Source organism: Platichthys flesus, chromosome 12, assembly GCF_949316205.1.
Source record: "Platichthys flesus chromosome 12, fPlaFle2.1, whole genome shotgun sequence".
NCBI classification, from domain to species: domain Eukaryota; kingdom Metazoa; phylum Chordata; class Actinopteri; order Pleuronectiformes; family Pleuronectidae; genus Platichthys; species Platichthys flesus.
The window spans coordinates 19,470,456-19,494,645 of record NC_084956.1 but is presented as its reverse complement, the minus strand read 5'-3'; the positions used below and the strand labels follow the sequence as shown (position 1 = coordinate 19,494,645).

The 24,190-nt window shown below is 43.1% G+C and overlaps 3 protein-coding genes across 4 annotated transcripts in view; 2 read left to right on the top strand and 1 right to left on the bottom strand.

Moving 5' to 3' along the window:
• LOC133966625 (serine/threonine-protein kinase 32C-like) overlaps positions 1 to 5,422 on the bottom strand; it is a 91,036-nt gene extending 85,614 nt beyond the window's left edge. Inside the window, exon 1 of the mRNA XM_062401612.1 lies at positions 4,947 to 5,422. Within this exon, the coding sequence (XP_062257596.1) occupies positions 4,947 to 5,028 (82 nt within the window). The 5' untranslated portion in view covers positions 5,029 to 5,422. The remainder of the gene's footprint in view (positions 1 to 4,946) is intronic.
• Positions 5,423 to 7,113: 1,691 nt separating this feature from the next.
• Positions 7,114 to 13,985, top strand: LOC133966373 (leucine-rich repeat-containing protein 27-like). Its single transcript, XM_062401284.1, has 11 exons — positions 7,114 to 7,261; positions 7,445 to 7,744; positions 8,670 to 8,800; positions 9,126 to 9,184; positions 9,481 to 9,633; positions 10,518 to 10,707; positions 11,842 to 11,982; positions 12,208 to 12,313; positions 12,745 to 12,830; positions 13,394 to 13,514; positions 13,615 to 13,985. Exons 2-11 carry the CDS (start codon positions 7,517 to 7,519, stop codon positions 13,729 to 13,731), a joined length of 1,332 nt encoding a protein of 443 aa, XP_062257268.1. The 5' UTR covers positions 7,114 to 7,261; positions 7,445 to 7,516; the 3' UTR covers positions 13,732 to 13,985.
• A 353-nt stretch (positions 13,986 to 14,338) lies between these two features.
• Positions 14,339 to 23,451, top strand: pwwp2b (PWWP domain containing 2B). 2 transcript variants are annotated; one of them, XM_062401276.1, is made up of 3 exons: positions 14,339 to 14,998; positions 17,381 to 19,108; positions 21,660 to 23,451. In XM_062401276.1, exons 1-3 carry the CDS (start codon positions 14,859 to 14,861, stop codon positions 21,664 to 21,666), a joined length of 1,875 nt encoding a protein of 624 aa, XP_062257260.1. In that variant the 5' UTR covers positions 14,339 to 14,858; the 3' UTR covers positions 21,667 to 23,451. The 2 variants fall into 2 exon arrangements, with proteins under 2 accessions (XP_062257260.1, XP_062257261.1); XM_062401277.1 differs by having other exon boundaries at positions 17,381 to 19,112.
• The last annotated feature ends 739 nt before the right edge of the window (positions 23,452 to 24,190 follow it).

Genomic DNA, 24,190 nt, shown 5'->3' with positions numbered 1-24,190 from the left:
CCCTTTTAACAGTGTAAAAATATGTAGAAACCTCAGAGAGAGCCACATGTGAGGGATCCCTCTCCCAGGACGGACAGAAGTGCAATAGATGCCACGTGCAGGACAACATCATCAATAATCAAAGTCTCTAGCAGCATTGATGAAGCACAGTCCATGCTCAGCAACCATCTAGACCACGATCCACCATCCAGACCAGACGCCACTCCAGTCCTCAGTCACCTTCCACCGCCGCCCACCAGGAGGACCCATCACAAGCCACCACCGCAGTCCTGGTCCACCGCCCGTGCCCAATGCCAACGCGACACAGGGTCCGCCACCAGCACCACGATCAGCCCACATGACTCAGAATCCGCCACACTGGATCCAACACCGCGACCCCCGGTGCGCGATCCACAAACCGTAATCCATGGTGCGGCCACAGAGGCCCTGGATCTGCGGGTGATAAAGCAAAGGGATTCCGGGGAAGGGGGATAGGGATGGAGAAGAGGAAGGAGAAGCTGGAAAGAGAAGCTCCGTGTGTCATGTGTACCAGCTTTGCACATCTAGAGATGGAAAAGTTTGTCCATTCTTCTTGGCAAAAAAAGATGAAGCTCAGTCAGATTGGATGGAGACCGTCTGTGAACCGCAATCTTCAAGTCTTGCCATAGATTCTCTATTGGATTGAGGTCTGGGCTTTGACTGGGCCATTTTAAGACATTGACATTCTTTAATCCAAACCATTCCTTTGTAGCTCTGGCTGTATGTTTAGGGTCATTGTCCTGCTGGAAGATGAACCTCCGCCCCAGTCTCAAGTCTTTTGCAGACTGCATCAGATTTTCTTCAAGGATTTCCCTGTATATGGCTCCATCCATCTTTCCCTCTATTCTGACCAGTTTCCCTGTACCTGCTGAAGAGAAGCATCCCCACAGCATGATGCTACCACCACCATGTTTCACTGTTGGGATGGTGTGCTCAGGGTGATGGGCAGTGTTGGGTTTTCGCCACACATAGCGTTTTGCATTGAGGTCAAATAGTTACATTTTGGTCTCATCTGACCAGAGCACCTTCTTCCACATGTTTGCTGTGTCTGCCACATGGCTTCTGGCAAACTCCAAACAGGATTTTTGTATGGATCCCTTTCAAGAATGGCTTTCTTCTTGCCACTCTTCCATAAAGGCCAGATTTGTGGAGTAGACGACAAATAGTTGTCCTGTGGACAGATTCTCCCACCTCAGCTGTGGATCTCTGCAACTCCTCCAGAGTAACCATTGGCCTCCTGGTTGCTTCTCTGATTAATTTTCGCCTTGTCCAACTCTTCAGTTTGGGTGGACGGCCTCCTCTTGGTAGGTTTGCGGTTGTGCCATATTCTTTCCATTTTCTTATGATGGATTTTATGGTGCTCAGAGAGATGTTCAAAGCTCTGGATATTTTTTTATAACCTAACCCTGCTTCATATTTCTCCACAACTTTATCCCTGACCTGTTTGGTGAGCTCCTTGGTCTTCATGATGCTGTTTGTTCAGTAATGATCTCCAACAAACTCTGAGTCCGTCACAGAACAGGGACGGACCCCCGAACCCAGCTGTCTATCATGACATTTCACCCGTTTTTTATACCACAAATCATACTACACTTATTGTAAAGAAAATAAGCACTTAAACATGCATTTGTGTGATAAAAGCAAATTAAAATGAGAGACACCATGTCCCATCCACTAACACTGAGGAGGCGGGGAAAACAACCTATAGTATAGCCAGCCACCAGAGGGCAATCAAACTGCTTTTTGCATCTTTTTCAGTGACACAATCTTTACAGTCTATGGTTTACTCTGAACAGCAGCCAAGAAATATCGAACATTTTGTATCACGATTAAAGTGACCAAAATTATCACAGTTTTCAGTATTATCGCGATATCATTAGACTGTGCTTTAAATGTTCATACACTACTAATAGGCGAACAATGGTCATTTCACCAAGTTTTATATTTCCCCAATATATATTATCATTAAAAATGATGATAGGATTTTCATTTTCTAAGCTTGACAAGTTGTTATGCTAAGCGCAGACACTGACCCCAAATGTCAGGGTCGGGGAAAAATATCAGTGTTTGTTAAATGTTTTTTTAAATGTATTAGGTCACCCAGCATGTCCTGCTGCACAATATTATGTTCTTTTTTTTCCATCATATCTTTCATTCTGGCCTCAGGTAAGCACATTATCAGATTACCCACATTTTCTAATTAATTCTTTGAGGGGGCACAAGCCAAAAAGTTTTGGTACTGCTGCACAGGATGCTGTACTTTCTGAAATTGTACAAGTCATGATTACTGGTGTAGCAGCCACAGAGGGGGAAAAAAGGGGCCACAGCTTCTACATCACTTATTCACCACTGACACTTTATTTATTTCTCACCTTGAATGCTGTTGTCAAAGAGTGTCAGTGAGAAAAAGCAATGCAGGAATGATCAGGACGTGCGCCTCAATCAATTCCACAGCCTCCTCTGCTAATCAAGAAAGCTATCTGCCAAAAAAGCTATTTTGGCAGCTACGCTTGAACATCAACCTGACCGCTTGATTACGTTTGCAGCTCGTCGAGCCAAACGCTGCTCTGATATAACTGCCTGGTGTAGGCCATATGCTGTTTTCCAAGGAGCCGAGATGTACTGTTTCTAAGAGACCTGACAGGCAGCAGGAGACATCTAGAGTCGAAGCTGGCATCCACAGCGCAGTGCAGCACGCTTCACTCACATCGTTATCAGCTCTTTGAAAGATGAACAAGGTGAAAGGGAGGCAGCTGCTTTACAAAGACTGTAGAACCATCGCCTAACAAATGCTCACGGTGACATTAACAGATGTCTTTGTTGAACGCACACATGCCCTCCTCATCCCTGGGATGTTTTTATTGTTGCATAAAGGCCTGCACTCTGGAGTACAACCTTGTATCATTACATCAAGTGCACCTTTGCACCAGGGCACACGTCCAACCTCAGTTTAAAGGAAGGCATCACGACCGAGATGATACTCATGATGATGATGATGAAACCGACTCGGGTCTCTTGCCAAGAGCATCTCTCTCAAGCTCAGTACATCAGCGTGGCCTTGGATCAACTGCTCAATGAATGGACAAGAGCACACCACTCAGGCTTGTAGGACCACTCCTGTTATCTTCAATAACCACTCCCCTTGACGGTTGTCTGAATCAGCCGCTGGACACTTTTCTTGAAGGCTATTGACAAAAAAGCTGTAAGCTAAATTGGGTTATCCCTGTATATGGGAGTGTGTCCTAAACACACGGACATACACACTCTCACACACACACACACACAAGCCATATGACCATGCCCCTGCAGAGGAATGACCTTGTTTACGTAAGTTTTTGCCTGTAACTTCGCCAAGCACACTTAGGATAGAGCAGTAGCGACGCAGGATTTATGCGGTCTATCCTACAGATTCAGTGATCCTATTGGGTTCACTTCCAAGAGGCTTTTTCCACTTCATACACTGACAAGATACCATGAATTAACCTTACTTCCATGCACCACACTAATCGGACCCTAATTGTGCAATTAAGTCTCTGTCTTCAAACGGTCCATATTTCAAAGCTTTCTTTCAGGCACTAATGTATTTTCTCACACAGTTTGAGGAGTCCTTTTTTTCCTTTTTTCTTTTTGGGACTGGGTGGTAATGCTACACTTTGAGCTTTGAGGGAGAGATATTCACATTATCTGCACATAAGCTCATGTGAAGCAGAAACTTTGCATGCTATCAGTGTTCGTCGGGTCGTTAGTCAGTGTGAGGGAAATGCTAATTTAAGGTAACATGGCAGTTTCATTGTCGCCCGAGGATAATTAAACTGACAGAAGTAGGAACTTGGACTTGTTGCCTCAGACATAGGCCTGGGCGAGACAACGATAACTAGATTTATTGCTATATAGTTTTCATCAATAGCAATACAACAAATATTAAATATATATATGTTGATATATTTCCTCTGCATTGTGTAAGCATGGTGAAGAGATATGCACACATTTGGCTATAATGTTCTACATGTGATTGGTAAAATGTTCTGCTGTTCATTGAGTCATTCTGTGACCATAAAGAAGAGTTTAAAACCACAGAATTCTCCACTTTGACTGATTAACACTTGAGAAACCGCAAAATATCTCCCTACTAAATCCACAAACGTCTGTCTGTCTGTGGAAAGCCTTGGCATGAGTGTTGTTAATGGACAAGGAAGCACAGGGCAAGTTTTGGTGCGATGTCAGTATTAATACAAATATTTTATAAACAAGTGGTCAGCACTCAGTAGCAGTCAGCGGGGACTAGGCAATAACATCTTCATTGCAGATAAACCAGGTAGTATGAACGCAACAAGTTATCTGACTTCACATGACAAGCTCTGCACACAACATCCAGCACACAAACTACAAAAAGGGACAGTATATCGTAGAACTGTTTGAGGAGAACAGACCAATAGAGCAGCTCATTCCAAACAGACAGGTTTAGAACAGGTACTGCAGTAGTTTCACATATCTGAGGTGGAACATTAAGGTCAATTATGTGTTCCTTCTCCTCACTGTGCTTCCACAATGCATATAGATATATACTGAAACATAGTTATATTGCTATTGATGAACATTATATAGATATTGGTTGTTTCTTTTATCTTGATAACGCTTTTGTCTAAATCCCCCTCAAACAAGACAGAAGAACTGCCTGAGTAAAATGTTAAGGAACAGTCTGGCACTTTCTCTCAGAGCCCTATCAGCAACAGTGTTCCTCTGTCAACAACATTAAGCAGAAACTTTCACAACTTCCGCAGCTTTGATATCACATGTTAGTGCTAACTTCAAAGACAACTTCTCATCAAAGAGTTAGGACTCCTGCACGAGTTTTTATTATCATTATTATCATTACGTTTATGATTATTACTGTTTGCCCGCCTTTGACTTTCCCCACCATCACTCACCATCTTCCTTCTCATCGAACACGGGTCTCTTTGAAGAACTGTTGGCCCCCATCCTCTTCTTCCACTTGCCCCAGTGAAACATTGATGCTCAGATTGCATTCCTCGCCTCTGGGATGAGAAACTACAGCTCAGTGTCGGACCCTCTCCTCACAAGACACCGACTCGCGCCGCACATTTCACCCCCCGAGAGCGCGTCCGTTGTGTTTTTCTTCCCCTCTTTATTTGTCCGGTGTTTTGGTTCTGACGAGAATTTCAGCAGCTCGAGTTAAAGTCTGTAGAAACCCCAGCACGGGGGTAGAGGAGGGGGGGAGGGAGGGGAGCAGGAGGCGGCGACCTGTGCAGTGTTCAGGAGAGAGACAGAGAGTTGAGTGAGTTGCAGCTGCGGCTTCGTGTCTTCACTGGACTCCGCTGTTGTTCAGTTGCCTTCCGGAGCTGCTGCCGCTGCCAACCGAAGCCACAGACTCGTGTTTGTCGGTGCTGAGCTCTAGAGCCGCGTCCATCTCCAGCTCGCACACGCGCAGGCAGGAAGATACCGCTGCTTTGCAAAATAAAAGCACGTACGTGTTTCAGGAGCACTGTGGTCACCTACAATGAGCTCCCCAGTGGTGGCAGGGATCACTGTGGGGAAATGCAAACTGAATGTGAATACAGAGCTATGAACATATTTATTAATAAGACATAGATTCATCAATCTGTGTCATTTAGATTCACTGATTTCAACATTTAGATTCAATCATTTAAGTCTTCTAGATAGATAGATAGATAGATAGATAGATAGATAGATAGATAGATAGATAGATAGCTAGATAGATAGATAGATCAGCAATAGCTACTATGTTAGGCTTAAGAAAAGAGAACGTCGCCTAAAGCCCAAGGTTTGTGAATAGACCAGTTCAGCTCGATTACAGGTCTGAGTTTGTCTTTTTTTGTGTTCAACAATTTTAAACAATTACTTTGTTTTCAACTTCTTTATTTCAGATCTGACAAGACAACAAACAACAGCAATAGTGTGAAACATAAAACAGAAATTTAAAAAAAGGGAAAACGTTTTTCAAGATAAATAAATAACAATAACATCAGTAATGGAGCAAGACACAAAACAGTAAAAACTGATGATTAGGCTAATATTCTATTAGGAATTACAAATAATGTTTATAATATTGTGTCAACAACACCAGACTTTGGGTGTGCAGATATTTTCTTATCTTTCGAACTGAAGTTCTATTTTTCTTTGGAAACCGCAGAAATATATAGATGTAAATAATTTTCATGTAATTTTGGCTTTGTGGATTAAAACCACAGCAATAGGATATGCAAAAACTACTTTCAGAGTTTGATTGCGTGTTTAATGGACTGAGGCCTATGAGACAACTTGTGATTTTTGAATATGGGCTACACAAATACAATTTAATTGCTTGAACGAGTATAATTTTGTTATAAATAATAAAAACAATAACGCTTTCACACTGTGGTCTCTAATCATTTCACGGAAATAGGAAGTAGAAGGAAGTTGACGTTACTGGAGCAGATACAAATAAATAAATAAATAATTAAAACCTTTTAAGATTATCTGGTGTTGTCATCCTCTGGTGTGACTGCCAGAAGGTTCTCTTATATTGGAAGTATTCACCGGAAGCTCCTCGCTCAGCCTCCTGGCGGACTTGACAGTCGTGAGAGTAGTGACAGTTGCTGGCCAGTGCCTGGAGTCGACGTAGCAGTGTATCACAGACTGTCATGCATATCAACACTCGGCAGCAGCAGCAGCAGACTGTGTAGGTGAAGCCAGGAGAGCTGAGAACCCACTGAGGCTCTGTCACTGTCAGAGGCACAGACACACTGATCACCACCATCCCGCAGCTCCCATCCACCTCATTGAATTATTCCACAATCTCATTAGCAGATGGATGGATGGATGGGTGGTGGCGGATCACTGAGGAAAAACCAGGGTTTAACACTTTGTCTTCAACCTGCTCACTGACGCTGTTCTCACCGCACAGCAGCATGAATATATTGATATGTAGTTTTGGTCTGCGATCTGCTCATACTTATATGTATAAATACATTTTACACAAAAATACATCGAATCTGTAGTTCGTCTGTGATGAATGCGCTTCGTCCTGTTTGCACATGGACAGCTGCCGTAGTTTGTGTTGGCCGCGTTGCCATGGCGACGCCGTGCAACTCGAGAGGCGCAGTGTAGCTACAACTTAGCATGGACAGTTTGTAATAGTGTTTTTTTTCTTGTTCAGTGTTAGTTTAAAAAAAGACACCGAGTGTGGTTCACAGGTTTAACGGTATCTTCCCCCAGAGAGCAGGTGAGCTAACACGGAGGTGTTTAATCAGGGGTTAGTGGTTGTATCTGTTAGCTCATGGTTGATAACAGCAGGCAGTCAATGGCTAACACCTGCTTCTTATGGGATGTTAAAATCACAGGTCGAAGTTTTCTGCAGATAACTGTCCATTGAATCTGACCCTTAAAGGAACTTTCCTGTTTTCAGACACGATGAGGGACATGCCAGTTGGAACACACACTTGAACACCCAGGGTGTCATCTCCACACCAGTTCTGCAATGTCTGCTCCAGAGGAGGAGGAAAGGGAGGAGGAGGAGGAGGCTCAGGACCTGCAGCTCAGCTCTGTGTGTGGAAACGGTGTCCTCGGACCTCAGACCTCCCTCCCTCTTCCTGAGGATGCTGAGCCACAGGAGCAGCATGAATATTATCCCACAGAGACGCTGAGTCTGAGCAGGACAAAGCTGAGACATGTCCCTGAAAGCATTTTGAGAAGTAGCTCACTGAAGGTCAGTTTGGACTTGCATCGGTCTGTCTCCTCACATCCAGCTGCACACTGCAAGGATAATGATAACAAAATGTAGCATCTATAAAAACACAGTTACATGTTGCTTTCTGAGTTTAAAAATTCAAGGGGAAATGTAAATGAACTATTATCTAACAACCACTATGCCGATGGAGGGGTTGGTGAAGTGTTTGAATCCAAACACAGATTGCAACCTTTTTTCGAGTTGATTTTTATGTGTGGGCTTACGTATACATGGATGACATCACAGGAATAGTATGGAGGGATTGGATTTTGCTGCAACACTGTTTACCCCTTAAACTCCTAAAGTGTTTTATGTTTGTCAAACACTTCACCCACCTCTCCATCAGCATAGTGGTGAGTAGAGTATACGTGATTTTAAATTTTTGGGTGAACCATCTCTTTAACGAAGCGAATAATAGAAAACGAACTAGATCTATTCAGGATCTTCAACCACTATACAACATTAGAGCACTAATATGAGAATAAAAAGTTACAAATGAGAAAAGAGTAAAAGCAATATTAAATAGAATATTATAAAATTATCATAATAGTCCGTAGAATCAGAGCTAGATTAAAAGTAAAACGTTTAAGGTGAATTCAGACCCGAAGTCCTAGGAGAGTTGTTTGTTTGTTGTGAAGAGTGGCGTCACCTTTGGTCCTCAGACAGGGCTGTGGAACAGGGCCTCACTGAGGACCTTAGGTAATGACTGGACACATGGTATCAAAACATCTGGAATGTACTTTGGTGCAGAACAGATTAATGTTTGCTGTGACCAGTTTTGACTGAAAACGTAAATTCAATTTAAAAATCCATATTCTATCCACTATAATATCAGGCCAACAATGTGATATGTCTGTGTGATGTATTCTTCTGCATTATTCTAACTACATTGTATCGTCTTCAGTATTTATATCTTGAAGGCAACCAGATATGCAGTATCCCAGATTCACTGTTCGCCAGCCTGCCCAGCCTGCAGTGGCTGGACCTCAGATATAACCTAATTGTGAGGCTCCCTGCTGAAATTGGCTTGCACAGGTAGGCTACTTATGCAACTGCTCTTTTGAATATTCTCTGATTGATTCCAAATTTCACACCATGCCTGCACCACCAACCGAGTATAGTATGCCCATTTATCAAATTTTAGAACAGATTTTGAATTGTTTTCTTCCTTTTTGTTTTTGTTTTTAAAGCCAAATCTGTGATTCCACGCTGTGGCGAATGAGATTCACATTATTATATAGATGTCTGGTTTCCTTTATGACTTATTGCATACATTCCCCGGTTCAGCTGAGGACTAAACATGTGTCTCATCAAGATTTCCATTTCAGTCTTAGAATAATCCCTGATTTGGTTCATGCAGGTATCTGAAGACATTGCTACTGGAAGGGAATCCTATCTCAGAACTTCAACCAGAGTTGGGTGAGTAGATTTCTGTCTCTGTTCTTTGAAATAAGAAGCTTTGTGTCTGTTTCATGACTTTCAATAGATAGTGCTGGCAGGAAATGTAGATCTAGATTTAGTGCAAGTTAGTGACGGAAAGGAAATGTGGTTTCAATATTTTGCTTGCCTCCTAGCTGTTATCGCTTAAACTTATTACTGCACAGTTGCTTGTATTAAGTTAATGGAGGTAATGGAATAATGCACATATAATCTGTATAAGAGAGTCATCTTAAATGTAAAATTGAAAAAGGATTAATTATTGGCTTTTTTCCCAGGAAATGTGATTACACTCAAGGGCCTGAGCCTGAGGAACTGCCCGATCACTTTCCCCCCACAAGACATTGTGCACCAGGGGATCCAGGGCATCCTTCAGTACCTGAGGATCATCATGGCTGAGCGTCACGTTAGCACGAGGAAGGCCGCTCCAGGTGAATCAAAGTCACCTTAACTTTGAACAATGCTGCAGCAAGGTGTCCAGTCATGTGCACGTGCAACCGAGCCATCTGCTCTTTTCTCAAAGATAGGGCGGCTGGCCACAAAAATAGACTGTGCCCTGTTACCACTTCTCTGGTGTGACTCTTGTTCCCTTGGAGATGTTGTGTGCCACGCAGCTGACTCTCTCTCTCTCTTTTTTCACACTCACCCTGCTCCAGCTATGCAATATTGTTTTGCTATATGGAATTGATTGATAAACGTACAGGCTCTAAATAGGAGCTCTCTGTCCCTCAGCATTGTCTGGAGGTAATCACTGTGAGAACCCCAAGACAACCCATCACAGTAGAGGCTACTGCTGCACAATGAGCTGAGCTGAACACTTTAATCACACAAGTTATCTCCCTGCCTACGAGCCTATTAACAAAGACAGGCCTCTGGTCTCCGGGGGGAAATCTGCTTTTGTTTAATTGGCACTAAGTGTAGCAGATTTGAAGATAAATCATGAATTTACATAATGCATTGTCATCATCCACTCTTCTTAGCTGAGATGAAATGGAATATTTATATGATTGAATCTATTTATCCTACATGAGGGTGAAAGTTGCATTTAGTCACTCACTGTTTAATGACAACTTGTTGAACACAAACTCACTCAAGATCCAAACAGGTTTTTCTTAAATAATATTTAGCCTGCCTATAAGTGGTTAAGTGAATTTGCTCCTAAAATGCTGTTAAATCTAAGCTGCAGGTGGAAAATAACTTTGTATTCTGTTAGTAATTATTGGTAGCCAACTGTTCATCATGTACCTCCACCGGAGCTGTAGATTGTGTTGCCCTTACATTACACTTCTATCTGCAACGGTTGTTTCCTTGGTAGAGCTGCCAGTGGTGGAGAAGCTCCAGCTGTCAGACCTGACGGGGTCCAGTGTGGAGGAGCAGGACGAGGACGGGCTGCAGAAGTTTAAGGAACTAAAGGATAAGATGATCCTGCTGGACAGAGCTGAGTGGGGTTCAATGGCACAGGGTGATAGAAACCCAAAGTCACATCTTCATCCTATCATCAAAGGGTAAGTAACGTAAAGGTGTTGGGCTAAAAGGACGGTAAGAGAAGTGAAAATCCTGACATGATGGTGCATGAGATTTGGATTGAAACCATTACCGGCTACTAGTTAGCTCAGCTTAGCATAAACACTGGTAATGGTGGGCAACAGCTTGCTTTCTCTAAAGGTTGTCAAATCTGCCTACCAGCACCTCTAAATCTCAATAATTGAATTATATGATCAGAAAAAAAATATATAGCTTGACATATATATATATAGTATGTATATATATATATATATATATATATATATATATATATATATATATATATACATACAAACAAATATACAAGTAAATTAAAAATCAACATTTTACATGGTTGTGTATCCGGTTGTGTATACAGTCATACTATTTTTTAAGGATAATATACATTTAGGAAATATTGAGCGACTGTCCTCTCTGGTGTTCCACTCCTTTCTTCAGAAATTATGACACCGCTTTTGAATATCAACCTGCTACCTGACAGGTTTCCTCCAGCTCCGTATGGGTCTTTCTTCACAGTAGATAAAGTCCTGATACTTATAACAATGTGGTGCGGTTTTGCAAAATGATTTTTGTCATTTGTGAAACAAGATGCTCCACGTACCTCATTTTAACACAGGAGAGACGCTGATCTTCTGATTCCCCCTTTAAAATGACACGTAGCCTGAAATTACAAAGTTATTCTTATAATATTATCGCTTACTTCTCTAAGTACTATCATTTTTTTTACTCTTTAAGTAGCCCAACAGAGAATATTCTATTGCCCTCAGAAAGATAAAAACAACATGGTATCTAATTGCTTCTGCTATTGTTTTCGTACAATGAATCCATCTTCTGTTGAGAGATTTTGTACAGTGAGATGTTGGTGACTATCTGATAGTGGGACAGAGGAGGTGAATGTTATTACTTTTCAGAAGATAACTGCTAGGGTGTGGAGTTGTGAGGGAGGGCTAAGTATTATAGTGTGGAGCCTTGGAAAAAGGAAAGCACAACACTTTTTAATGACTTTCTCAGCAGAGGAGACCAAGCGATCAAAATCTCCGTAGCTGTCTCCGCTGGGACTCGGAGCTCGGGAGGGCAATAAAAATGAAGCGATTTGTTTCAATTTATTTTCTCAGAAAAAAAGCAACTACCAAGGCCGGCATGATTCCCGGTCTCCTCCTGTATGACACTCAGATCTGGAAGAGGCCAGAGGAGAGGAGACAGGCTGCAATGAAAGAGATGAAGGAGAAACAGGCCATTCTGGAACACAGAAGAAAGTAAGTGGATTTCTGCTTGATGTATTGCTGTATGGAGTATACCCTATTGCCTGTCCTACTAGATTTCAATATCTTATCTAATATAAGATAAGATCATCCTTTATTAAGCCCACCATTTTTTTATATTACAGCAACAATGCAAAACTAATATATTCCGTGTAGAAAAAACAGAAAGAAATTATATATCACTATATAACAGTTTATATTTATCTGGGTCTCTCTTAGAAGCCAAGAGACTCTTCAGAAGTGGCAAACACAAGCCAGGATCACACAGGAGAAGAAAATGTCCGAGCAAATGCTGCAGAGGAATGGACGACAAAAGAAGCAGAAGGTATGCGTCGACTATCGCCTCAGTTTCCACCTGTCAACCACAAGGCGGCAGCAGAGCACTACCTCGGTCACGCCGGAGAGCGGAATGAAACAATAAATATGAAATCAGCACGAGATGAATCATGTTGATGCTCGTGCACAGGTTTTCAGGGAGCAGCATGGCAGGAATCAGTGTCAGTGATCCTTAACAAAGTGGTTGAATTTTGTTGAAGGCAGCAACAGATGTCAGGGCCTGTGATGGAGCGCCCTGTATCTGTGATAATGCAGCATAAGCAGCAGCAGCATATACATGACCTCATTCATGTGAAGGACCACAAGTAGGATGTTGGGTTGCAACAATTTAATGCTGGCACAGTTGTATCATCATGTACATACACATAAATATTAAATGTTGTATATAACTATAATAAGCAGCTCCACTATCTGTTAAAGGGAGCAGAAGCTGGTGTGGGGGACGGCAGTGATGCTCCACAGAGACAGACTTCATACATGTCCATCACAGACTGTGAGGAGAGAAGGTACATAGGAACTCTTGGGAACAAAGCACTCAAAGCACAGTAAAGATCCACAACAACCTGAACCAGTATTACATATAGTATATGTATATCATATGTCTCCGTCTCCTCATTTCGGTGCCCTTCCTTATAAGGGTGCTCATTAAGCATAACCGTTTTTAAACATATTCATCTTATCCATTTGCTTCATGAAAATCTTACTGCACATGTTGAAAAAGCATCAAAGTCTCAACCAAATTGCATTTTGCATGGTTTACAATTGGGAGCCCTGCGGATTCAGGTGGACAGCTAGAGACACTTAGTGGACAAAGTGGGGCTGTGCACTCGTCATGGAACAACTTCTTTGTTCTTCTGTAACAACATTGTCTTGTACAAACAGATAAACCAGACTAAGATTGACTCGTTTCTATTTTCATTGATAGAATAGATCTTTATTTAGTTGAAAACAATATGTCACAGGCCTGCACTTTTTTACCAGCTTCATCCATAAAGACAATAATACAAGTGGACTTACATGAGAATGTTAATATTCAGTCCCTGACTTTGACATTTTGACCTGTGCACAGATCGTCCCTTGAGCTAGGGCGCCAGATCCGTGCCCGTGTAGAGAAGATACAGGAGAGACGCAAGACTCCCATGGGCACAACCAGCGAGCACATGGCAGCGGCGGAGCAAGATCTGGAGGAGGTCAGACCCATACTTCATCTGACTCATCTGTTTTGTCTCATCTGTATTATCTGTATTAATCTGAATTTGTTTATTGTTTCGTCCTGCTTTTTAATCACAGTTGACAAAGATACAGACACGGCTTCTGGTGGAGGGGAACAGAAGTCGGGCAAAAGATCTTGACAAATGTTTCACCATCTACACCGGAGACACATTGATGAGTTTCCTTGATAAGTGACGGGGACAGTGCATCCATTCTGTTTGAGTGTTGTGTTATTGATTTCATACTCAAGTCATTGTGATATTAATTCCTTTAAACATAACAAAAATAACAAAACTATTGAGCAGTTTCCTTTTAGTTTCCCTCTTTTTCTTCTGAAATTCTCCCTGACACTCACTATCATACAAACCAGTGGTATTTACATTTCCTTCACCTCATGTACACTCTGAACCCCAAACGTGTATGAAATAAATACAGTCTTCCTTATTTAATCTGTGACTAAGTTGTACGTTATCAGTGAGTTCATGTTTTTTATTTCCCATTGTATGCTTCTCTTTGGTGTTCGAGTCACACTCACTATTGTACAAACCAGTGGTCTTTACGTTTACTTCACCTTATACACATTTAGTACCCCAAACATGCATCCAATATATAAGAATTTATATATAAGAATTTATCACTTTATGTGTTAAATTTAGCTATTTAATAGTTTATTTGTACATTAGCCCAATAGACACAATAGCACAATAATGATATACATAAAGATATGCCTTTGTGTCAATTATAAAAGCTAGCTACAACCTCACACTATGAACTAAAGTATTCTTAAAGGGGACGACTGAGAATTATAATAATACTAAAGGGAAATAATGCGTTAAATCTCCATATTACAGTGTAAATACAAGCTGCTGATGTCTTAGGTGGATTGTTAAAACAGGCCATAATTATTTGTTTTCAGTAAATATCAGGCACGGTTTGCTACATGTGAGAGAATGAATCCAGATTTTATCATGAATCCGTCGTAAATACGTTAACAACGGACCGCCATCCGTCTCTCGCAACTAAAACAGAGACATTCCCGAGATAAAGTCGGGAGTGATGAATGGCGTCAAAGCTGCCGGAGTGCGCCGGGGAAAGGGTCGGCCTTGTCTTGGGAGCTTGTCTGCTCCTCCAGCATAGAGAGCGTGATGTCAGCGGTGGCAGTGCTGTTGTAATTTACTTGGTGGGGGTGATGGCGTCATTTTCTGCCCTGGTGTAGCCTCCTGCTCCGAAAGCGAAGGGGAGACGGATCTTTGGCCGACGCGACCGTGGCTCCCTTGGCCGGGATCGAGCACCGCCGAGCCGGACACCTCACCCAGGGAAACATGGAGGCTGCGGCCGAGGAGCTGCGGGCCGGCTCTCGGGTACCTGTCACTATCGATCAAATAGTTAACGATACACTGGTGGTGACGCTGACCTACAGAGAGAAGAGCTACACGGGCATATTACTCGACTGCGGCAAAAAGTGAGTGTTGCTCCGTTCATTCTTTTTATACATTTACATCCGAAATTAATTAGCTCAACTCTGCTAACGGCTAAGGTACCTCGGGTGCTAACAAGCTGAGCTAGCTAGCTAGCCGTAAGCTAACCGGGCCTCCATACAAAAGACGTATGGGTTATTGTAGCTGACAAGGTAGCTCCTGTTAGCTTGCTGGCTAATGGCAAACTCTTCTCATTTTGGGCCACAATAAGGCGATAATACACGCTGTTTCACTGTGGTGTGAAACTGTGTGTGAAGATAGTGACTGTGTCTACACAGGTCTTTAATGTCTTCTTTTAAACATTGCAAATGTCACTGGGTTCATCTCTAGCTTATTGTTAGCCTGATAAAAGTCAGGGCAGCTAAAACGTATAGAGTAGGCCCTGTCTGAACAGCATTCTGTACATCAGGGACGTTTTGATGTATTTTAACATGCTGGTCGTGCATTGTACACAACATTGGTGTACAGTGATACTCTAATGAAATGCTGTGAAATACAGTTGTAGTTCTCAGAAGTGGATTGATTGCATTGATTTCCAGTCACCCCTGGTGTATAGAAACAATAGAAAATGTCATGTGAGATTTGATACATCACATCTGTTTTCCCTGATCAGATCCAAGAACCATGTTAAACAGTGTTTGACAGCAGCAGCTCCTTTCTTTCCCTTTTAAATAAAATGTTTCTGTTCAAATAAGAACCTGTAGAAGTGTAATTCTGACATATCAGTCTTATCTACCTCTTTCTCTGTGTGTCACATGTATAGGCCATGCGTTGCTCTTAGTGAGGTTCACCTTAATAGCCATGGGCTTTAGACTATTTATAGATGAGCAGAATCAGAATCGGACCAGCTTTGCCCCTTAGTATGCTAAGATGGTTTTTCGTGTGAGAGCTCGTACTCGTCCTGAAAATAACTCGGCCTAATGGGAAAAGGCAGGCCTTGGAATAACCCAAAATAGGCCCATATATTTCAGGCCTAGTCACTGACAAAAATCGGACTACTTCTTAATTTTCAGCTAATGGAAATGCATTTCCTGTCATTGTCTCCCACAGGTTTGTTAGGCCTATCACTAAGGCAGATCTCCACCTCTAGTTACACTGTACACAACGTGAAATGGCATCCGTGGGGTGAATCATGGCTGGTCTTATGCTGTGTCCTTACACTGTGCTTAACAAGCACTTTGTGTTCCCTGTCACAGACTGCACTGGTTGTGTCATGTCAGTCGCAGTGAAGGCTAATACTTTGTCGCTTAAGGGGCGCATATAAAAAAGGTGAGAGGAACAAGCTTCACCAAGAGACTATCATCCGGAGGTGCGTGCCAGTTACTTCTCCTGGGGAGGAAAACAAGCTCCCCAAATGTGCTCTAATTAATAATTTCGCCGCCCATAAGCCCTGAGCAGACACGGATGCAAAGACAAACCGAAATCTCCTGGCTCCTTCTCTACCTCTCTGAATCCCGAGTGATTCATGGGATTGTTTTTGTTCAGTCAGATGTTGGGGAGGGTGGGGGGGCTCCTGGGCATCCTGTAGTCTCTTTGTCTGCTGTCTCCTGATTAAAGCAGCACAGCCATGTTACTGTTGCTTGCCAGGCACTTCTCAAAGACTACTTGGCAGTCAGGCCTTCTCTGGACATGTTTGCTGGTCCCAGAGAACGAAAAAGAACACATAAAATCACTCAGAGAGAGTCAGTGATACGATTGCTCCATTTTTGCCTGAGGCAGCAGGATGCCTGCCTGCTTGTAAGCGTACCCCAACCCCCACACGTAAAGAATTTTCTGCATACAGGTGACAAGGAGAGTGGCGTCAGTTTGTCCAGTCAAAGTTAAACCAAGTGGGACACTGGTTAAAAGCTCTGAACAGCTCTGGGTTCTAATTTCGTAATTGAAAAAGTGAGGTATTTGATTTGTGTTGTCCCACCTGACTAGTTATCAAACACGGGGAAACGCAACCACTGCATTATGATATCATTCTTGTAGAGCAATTCCCTAAACTTAAAAATTACAGAAATGCTTGTCATCCGTAACAATAATCTATATGCAGGCTACCTGGATGGACAACACTTGGATCTGTCCAAAAATCCAACAGGATTCTCCCTACCCCACTGTCTAGTGCCCCTGAGCAAGGCACCTTACTCCCCCAACATCTGCTCCCCGGGCGCCGTACATCGCTGCCCACTGCTCTGTGTGTCCTGCACCAGATGGGTTAAAAGCAGAGAACACATTTCCCTCAATTGCATGAGTGTGTCTGTGCATGTGTTTGGGATAAATAATTGTATCTGTATCTGAACCTTACTGTAGAACTGTAATAAAGCAGAATGAAACGCTCAGTTATTAATATATTGTTTTGTCCTTTTTCTCGTTCATCTCAGGACCGGGCTCTTCTGTCTACCGGATTTCACAGCAACACTCGGGGACTGCCCAATATCCAAACCAGCTTGTGAAATCCCAGAAGTTCTGAGTGAGGAGCTGGTTTCCAATTCTCCCAGCGAGACTTCACAAAGACCAAAGGATGAGGACACTCTCCCCGAAGGCAGCACACCTACTGCACCTCCTACCTGCCCCATCCCCACACCAGTCCCAGCTGGACAGACTCTTTATCCTCCTTATTTTGAAGGAGCCCCCTTCCCTCAGCCATTATGGGTGCGCCACAGCTACAGCCAATGGGTACCCCAACCTCCTCCTCGACCAATCAAGAGAAAGAAGAGGCGAACGCGAGAGCCTGGCCGCATGACCATCAGCACTATCCGTTTGCGGCCGCGGCAGGTACTTTGTGAAAAGTGCAAGAACACGCTGAATAGTGATGAAGACAGCAAAGATGGCATGACCAACACTAAGACGTCTAGAAAAGAAAATTCACTACATAGTGACGATGATGGTGATGACAAAGATATCTCCTCTAAGCTGTCAAGAAAAGAGGATGTCGTTGCAGCCAAGGACACTAAACGACGTGAAAATGGCACCACCCTTGACATCAAGCGCCTTAAGAAGGACAAAAGGGGGGAAGCCGACGGGGAGAAGTTTCCCGTAAGTGACGTGCTTATCCCCCACAGTCCTGTCATAAAGATCTCCTACAGCACTCCACAGGGCAAGGGGGAGGTCATCAAGATCCCCTCCCGTGTCCACGGTTCAGTCAAACCATTTTGTCCCAAACAGCTGGTTCAGAATGGCGAGGGTGAGAACGGCAACGCGTTTCCTGATCCCACCAAGGAACAACGGCACATTCTAGATGCCACTAGGTCTGGCCTCACTGTGTCCATTCCCAAACTCAAACTTACTAGACCTTTCACAACCGTGGGTCAGGACTTGCCCTCTCCAAAGATCTGCTTGAGACCCCCTCCGAGAGATGGGGAGGAGAGTGTGGTTGAGTATGAGGCAGAACTTGTAGAGGGCACTAGGAGACGAAGCTCTAGGGTCACCGGCCCCTGCCTCCCCCACTCTGAAGACTCGGGGGAAGGCAAGAATTCTCTGGAGTTGTGGTCAGGGAGTTCTGGAGAGGAGGCTGAGCGGGGCCACAGTGACCTTACCCTTCTCATTAATTTCCGTAAACGTAAAGCGGACTCTTCTAGTCTGTCCGTCTGCAGCAGCGACAGTCTAGATGAGTCCAAGTCCTTCAGCTCTGACGGCACCTCACCTGAGCTGTGTGATCTCGCACCAGGTGAAGACCTCTCTGTAACCTCATCGTCGGTTCCTTCACAAGAGGACTGTAAGACTGTGCCACCACTAACGGTGCGGCTGCACACACGCAGCATGACAAAGTGTGTAACAGAGGAGGGTCACGCTGTGGCGGTGGGAGACATTGTTTGGGGGAAGATCCACGGCTTCCCTTGGTGGCCAGCACGCGTCCTCAGCATCAGCGGCACCCGCAAACAGGAGACGGCCAGCTGTGAGGCGCAATGGCCCCAGGCGAAAGTGTCATGGTTCGGTTCGCCCACAACCTCCCAGCTCTCCGTTGCCAAACTGTCGCCCTTCAGACAGTTCTTCAGGTCCCGTTTCAACCGAAAGAAGAAAGGGATGTACAGGAGAGCCATCCTGGAGGCAGCCAAGGCTGTGGGTCACATGAGCCCGGAGATTACGTCACTGCTTTCCCACTGCGACACGTAGGTTAGTTCACAGCTTTTGCATGTTGGTTTTTCCCATCTACAATTATAGTTTTAAACAATACGTCTCCATGTAATTTTAAGACCATAAATAAGCCTCAGCAGTTACTAAATTCATCATTTATATATCACCTGCCTTATTAGAGTTATGTTGGTATATTGGATTATTTAATACTCTCCGACCAACCAGTTAACCGAACCTGTATGTGTAAGAACACATCACAGGGATTTTTATAGGCTTGTATAAAGAGAGGTGGTTCAGTTAATGCGCCAAGTAGTTCTGAGATCAACAAAGTATGTCAGATGTATGTATGTTGGCAAATTTGGCCAGAAACTGAAGAACTTGTCTGATTAGCTGCATGAGGGCCTTCCCTCATCTGAAAATTGCAATATTAAGAGCGTACTAACAAAAAATACCAAATTGACCTTTTACAATCTGAATCAATGCTAATCTTTTTTCTTTAGGTTGTAAAAAATAACCCTTTGTGCCCAATACGCATCAACATTTCGGAAACAAATTAGCAGCAGAGCATTTCTCTTGATTTGATATGAATGAAGGTTGACTGAAGATTCTGGCACTTGACGAATGTAACTGAATCAACTGTGACACAGTCTTTTGACAAAAGAAGATTTATCATTTGGTTGCAGTTACTGGAGCTACAGAATGAATCACAGTTGTACGTGGGTGTCGCACAGAGCGAGAGTCTGTTTCCTCACACGTTATCTTTGGCAAAGTGCAGACGCTGGTTAAGCAAAGAGCTCATGGATCTGATACCAACCAGAATTTAATTTTGGACTGTTATCTAGCTGCACACTGAATTAGCATTAATTAGCTGCTGATGACCTGATCACTGTCTCTTTGCATCATTATCTCAAATACTGCTGCGACTTGAAAGATTTGTTCACTTGCTCTTTGATCAGTAAAGCTGCTTTCAGATCTGCACTGAACTCCAGATATTAAGCATAGGGCTTTATGTGAGCAAGCAAACGCCAGGGGCTCCAGGCAGTACGAGCAGGTGGGCGTGGTGATGAAGTAACAGACGCAAAAAATAAAACGGAGAATAGAAATATCTTCGGATGAAAAAGAGGTGCAAAACACAGAAGATGCAGAGAACGATATCAAATTCAAAAGACAACAAGATTCAAGAGCTTTTGCTTATTAGGGATGGTGCTTGTGGAGATGTGCAGTAAACGGTAGCTGCCACGTTCTTCGTATGTGAAAGGCAAACTGCACAAAATGTTTGACGGAAACATTACAGACATTTTCTTGAATTCACGTCTGAAAATGGCTCATTAGAAACCACAGAGAGACAGAGCGACATTTGTTTGAGCAAATATCCATTCATGCTATTTGTCACAGATGTCATATGCCGGAAATTAGAGCCCTGTAGAATACTTTGGAACCCTGATTTGCCTCGAGCACTTCCTACTTTAAAATATCCAGTAAATTGAATTAGAAGCCATCAAGATATTTTTCAAATCTATTTACACAGTGTCTCACTTTGGGAGACGCAAACAGCCCGTCAGTCATTTTATTTCTCTTTTATAAAGAATTCCTAAGCAGTCCCATGAGAATGGAGGATCTTGTTCTGGAGTGTTTTTGTAAAGGTATCATTGCCATTACTGATTAAATGGCTGTCAAATGTGAAACACAATTTGTGCCATGTTACCCAGCTCATTCCCAAATATCTGTAAATTATCTCATTTGATGATATTCGTGTGTGAACTCCAGGGGGGGGGATTTGTGCTGAGTGAAAACGACTCCGTGGGCAACCTGCTTATTTAACAAACACTTGTAAGGTCTGCCGTGTGTGCTGCATGCATGCCGTGGAGCAGTTGCTGTGTTGAAAGGGGCAAAACAAACATTAGGGGCAGCTTTAATGAAGGCACAGGCTGTACTGCTGACTCCTCAACAGGAATCGCTTGTTAAAACTCCTAATTTCAGAATTGAGTCCCAACAAACAGAGAGCTGTAAAGTGAAAGCAATTTAAATACACTGCTCCAGTGTGAGTGCCTAGAAATATCATTTTTGTCTCATAGTGGCAGATGACATGGGCGTTTCTCTCCCCCCCGCCCCCCCGGTTTCTGAGTTCAGTGAACCTGCTTCGCCTTGGCTCACACTCAAAGGTTAAATATTGTCTTTTAGTGATATGAGAGGGAGACAGGCAGCTCCCAGCTCTTCTGTTAGCTCTGCTGAAGGCTTCATTAGCAAAGCGGAGCAGTAGTTGAGAATAAACTGTGAGGGGTTAAGACCAGTCTATGTTTGGTCCTTTTTTCCAGAGCTCACAAAGGAAGCTTCTTTTTTTTTTTTTTTCTTTCTTGCGCTGTCAGCTACACAGAGGTTTCCGCCGACTGGGAAGTAGCTGACGTTCACTTCACACTCCTCCATAATCTGCACGTGACAAACTCCACATATTGAGAAGCACATCTCTCTCTTTGTCGAGCTGTGTATATGGTGAACAAGAATTGCCAAGCTTTGTTTGCTCTTTGTGACGTTGCCTTTGCTTCTCCCCCTTTTTCTTCTTCCTCCTCTTCATTCTCTCTTGTGTAGGGGCTGAGGACTGCAGAGAGGTCTCGGAGGTTTTTCTGAATTCTCAGACTCTGTCATCAAGACCCAGGAGGGAGTACGTGCGGTTGCCACGGATACTATTTATATGCCGTGTTTTTTTTCTCACAAGGCTTGTGGAAAATGGCCGCCAAGGTGGAGTGTCGTTGGGACTGGATAAAGGAAAAAGGCCAGGCATCACATGGTCCCACATGAACTAAACTATTCCTCTTTTTTTTTTTTTGATTTAATCATATTTCAATAGAGCCGAACAGTGACACTACATGACCTGAATGTATTTATTATCTGTTATCGTTTTATTATGATCCGTTAAGTACATCTTTCGATTAAAGTCTCGCAAAAACCTGCCGAACTGCTGCTGCTCTTATCACGGTTATCAGCCACCGACGAGTCACGAGGTCCATCTCGTCCAGCCAGAGGACGCCGGTGGCATCTTCACAGAACCCACCCCGCCCCTGGACCATGACACATTTCACCATGATTTAAAAAGTCTTACCCTGAATCCTCTTTACTTGTCAAACTGTGAATGGCTCCATCCAGAGACAGTAGTGACTGTTCCAGCTGTCCTTGCGATCACAGTGTTCCATCCTTGTAGCCTGCATATGTGGTTGTATTTATACTCAACTCAATTCCTCTCCACAATCATGTTGTGTCTCTATTTTCATTTCATTTTCATAAACTTTTAGTGAGTGTCACATCAGCGTACTTGCCCCTCTTATCCCTGAGAACCATTTTTACATCACTTTAATTATTTAAAGCTTCATGTTTAAGAGGAAAAAAAAAGCACTTTATCTGTACCTTGGTGGCCTGCGGTAATCGCACTGTCTGAAACACTATTGCGAGATACAGCCCTGATAAGCAGCAGGGAGAGTTCAGAAGTCTTTGTGGTTGACTGTCCATGGCCTTGGAGATACATGAGATACATTTTTTTTTTTTTTTTTTGTTATTATTTTCTATTGTACGATTTTGGGGACACCAGACACAGATGGTTGTGTACACTGTATTCTCGCATTTGGGTGTGTTTCTCTCTCAGCTTATCATCCACACAAACACACACTACAAAAATCCACATTTCCGCTGGAGAAACATGGGTGAATAAATGTGTCAAAGCCCCCTATGCATTCTCAGTTAAAGCTTTATGAGTGACTTTGGGAGAAAATGAAATAACATGCTGTAAGAATACTGTGAATTCAACTGCTGAGTGCGCTGAAGACATGTTTGCTACTAGCCTGCAGTTGCTTTTGAGTCATATGCTTAAAAGCAGACTGCAGTGCTGACTTTCAGTGACCTCTGTGATGAAAGCAGCACTATTGGAATAGGGGGGAGGGAGGTGGCGAGGGCGAGAGTCGAGCACAGCCAGGTCGGTATTAAAAACTTAACTGAAGATTGCACGCAGTCAGTCACGCTCAGCCAACCAGCCCGTCTCCACCCTGCCCGCCCGGGAGCTGTTTGTTCAGATGGAGGTTGAAGAACAGGCTTACTGATTGTCAATGAGAGGTGTGCTTATTAGGGGAGCAGATATCGCACTCCTGTTTTGATAATCTGCGGTTTGACTGTTTGCGATCAAGCCCTGCCGGTGTCCAGGCAGCCTTACACATTGAGGAGTAGGAGAGTCGACATCTCTGTAATCCCTGGGGGGGGAATGCTCGTCAGGATTTCCCCTGTGTATGCGCAACATGGCTATCTACTGTTGGCCATGTTGGTCAATGTTATTGGCCACTTTTTTGTTTTCTTTTTTTACATGTACTGTACATAAAAATAAAATATACAAGCAATACCTGTGATGTTGTGGTTCAGCCTCTGATATCAACTCTTTCTAAAGGGATTTTCCATTTTCCTGTGGACAACTGTGTGTTAAGCTCTCGAGGAAGGTTTCTCAAAAAAAAAACAACCTGATGAGTCATGGGGATTTCAGTCTGTGACTTTTAATATTCAATGTTAAAGGGCATTGCAAAAGAATAGGCAAGGCAGGCAATTCCCCTGGGACCCAAGCTTAAAGGTTCAGTCTGTAAGATTTAGGTGAAAGGGAATTATTGGCTAGTTAAATAGAATTAAATAATCCTAGTTATGTTTTCAGTAGTCTGTTCAATCTAAATTGTATAAATTTTTGTTTTCTTTACCCTAGAATGAGCCCTTTTATATTTAAATCCTTTATATTAACATCAGGAGCGGGTCCTCTCTACGGAGGCCACCATGTTACAGTGTCCAGACTGGACAAACTAAACACCTTTATTAAACACAATTTATCAATCACATTTTATTTGTATAGCCCATATTCACAAATCACAATTTGTCTCATAGGGCTTTAACAAGGTGTGAAATCTTCTGTCCTTAACCCTCAACGAGAGTAAGAGAAAACTACAAAAAAAAACTTTTAACAGGGTAAAAAGAACGTAGAACATCAGAGAGAACAACACGTGAGGGATTCCTCTCCAAGGACGGACAGAAGTACAATAGATGTCGAGTGTAAAGGAGGACTTCTGCCAGTTAAAGGTACCACAGGTACTTTTTTACGT

Excerpts from the sequence above, each read along its gene's own strand:
- LOC133966373 (XM_062401284.1), top strand. The coding sequence starts at position 7,517 with ATGTCTGCTCCAGAGGAGGAGGAAAGGGAGGAGGAGGAGGAGGCTCAG. Across the intron at positions 7,745-8,669 it reads TGAGAAGTAGCTCACTGAAG|TATTTATATCTTGAAGGCAA; the intron begins GTCAGTTTGGAC and ends TATCGTCTTCAG. Across the intron at positions 8,801-9,125 it reads GCTGAAATTGGCTTGCACAG|GTATCTGAAGACATTGCTAC; the intron begins GTAGGCTACTTA and ends TGGTTCATGCAG.
- pwwp2b (XM_062401276.1), top strand. The coding sequence starts at position 14,859 with ATGGAGGCTGCGGCCGAGGAGCTGCGGGCCGGCTCTCGGGTACCTGTC. Across the intron at positions 14,999-17,380 it reads TTACTCGACTGCGGCAAAAA|GACCGGGCTCTTCTGTCTAC; the intron begins GTGAGTGTTGCT and ends CGTTCATCTCAG.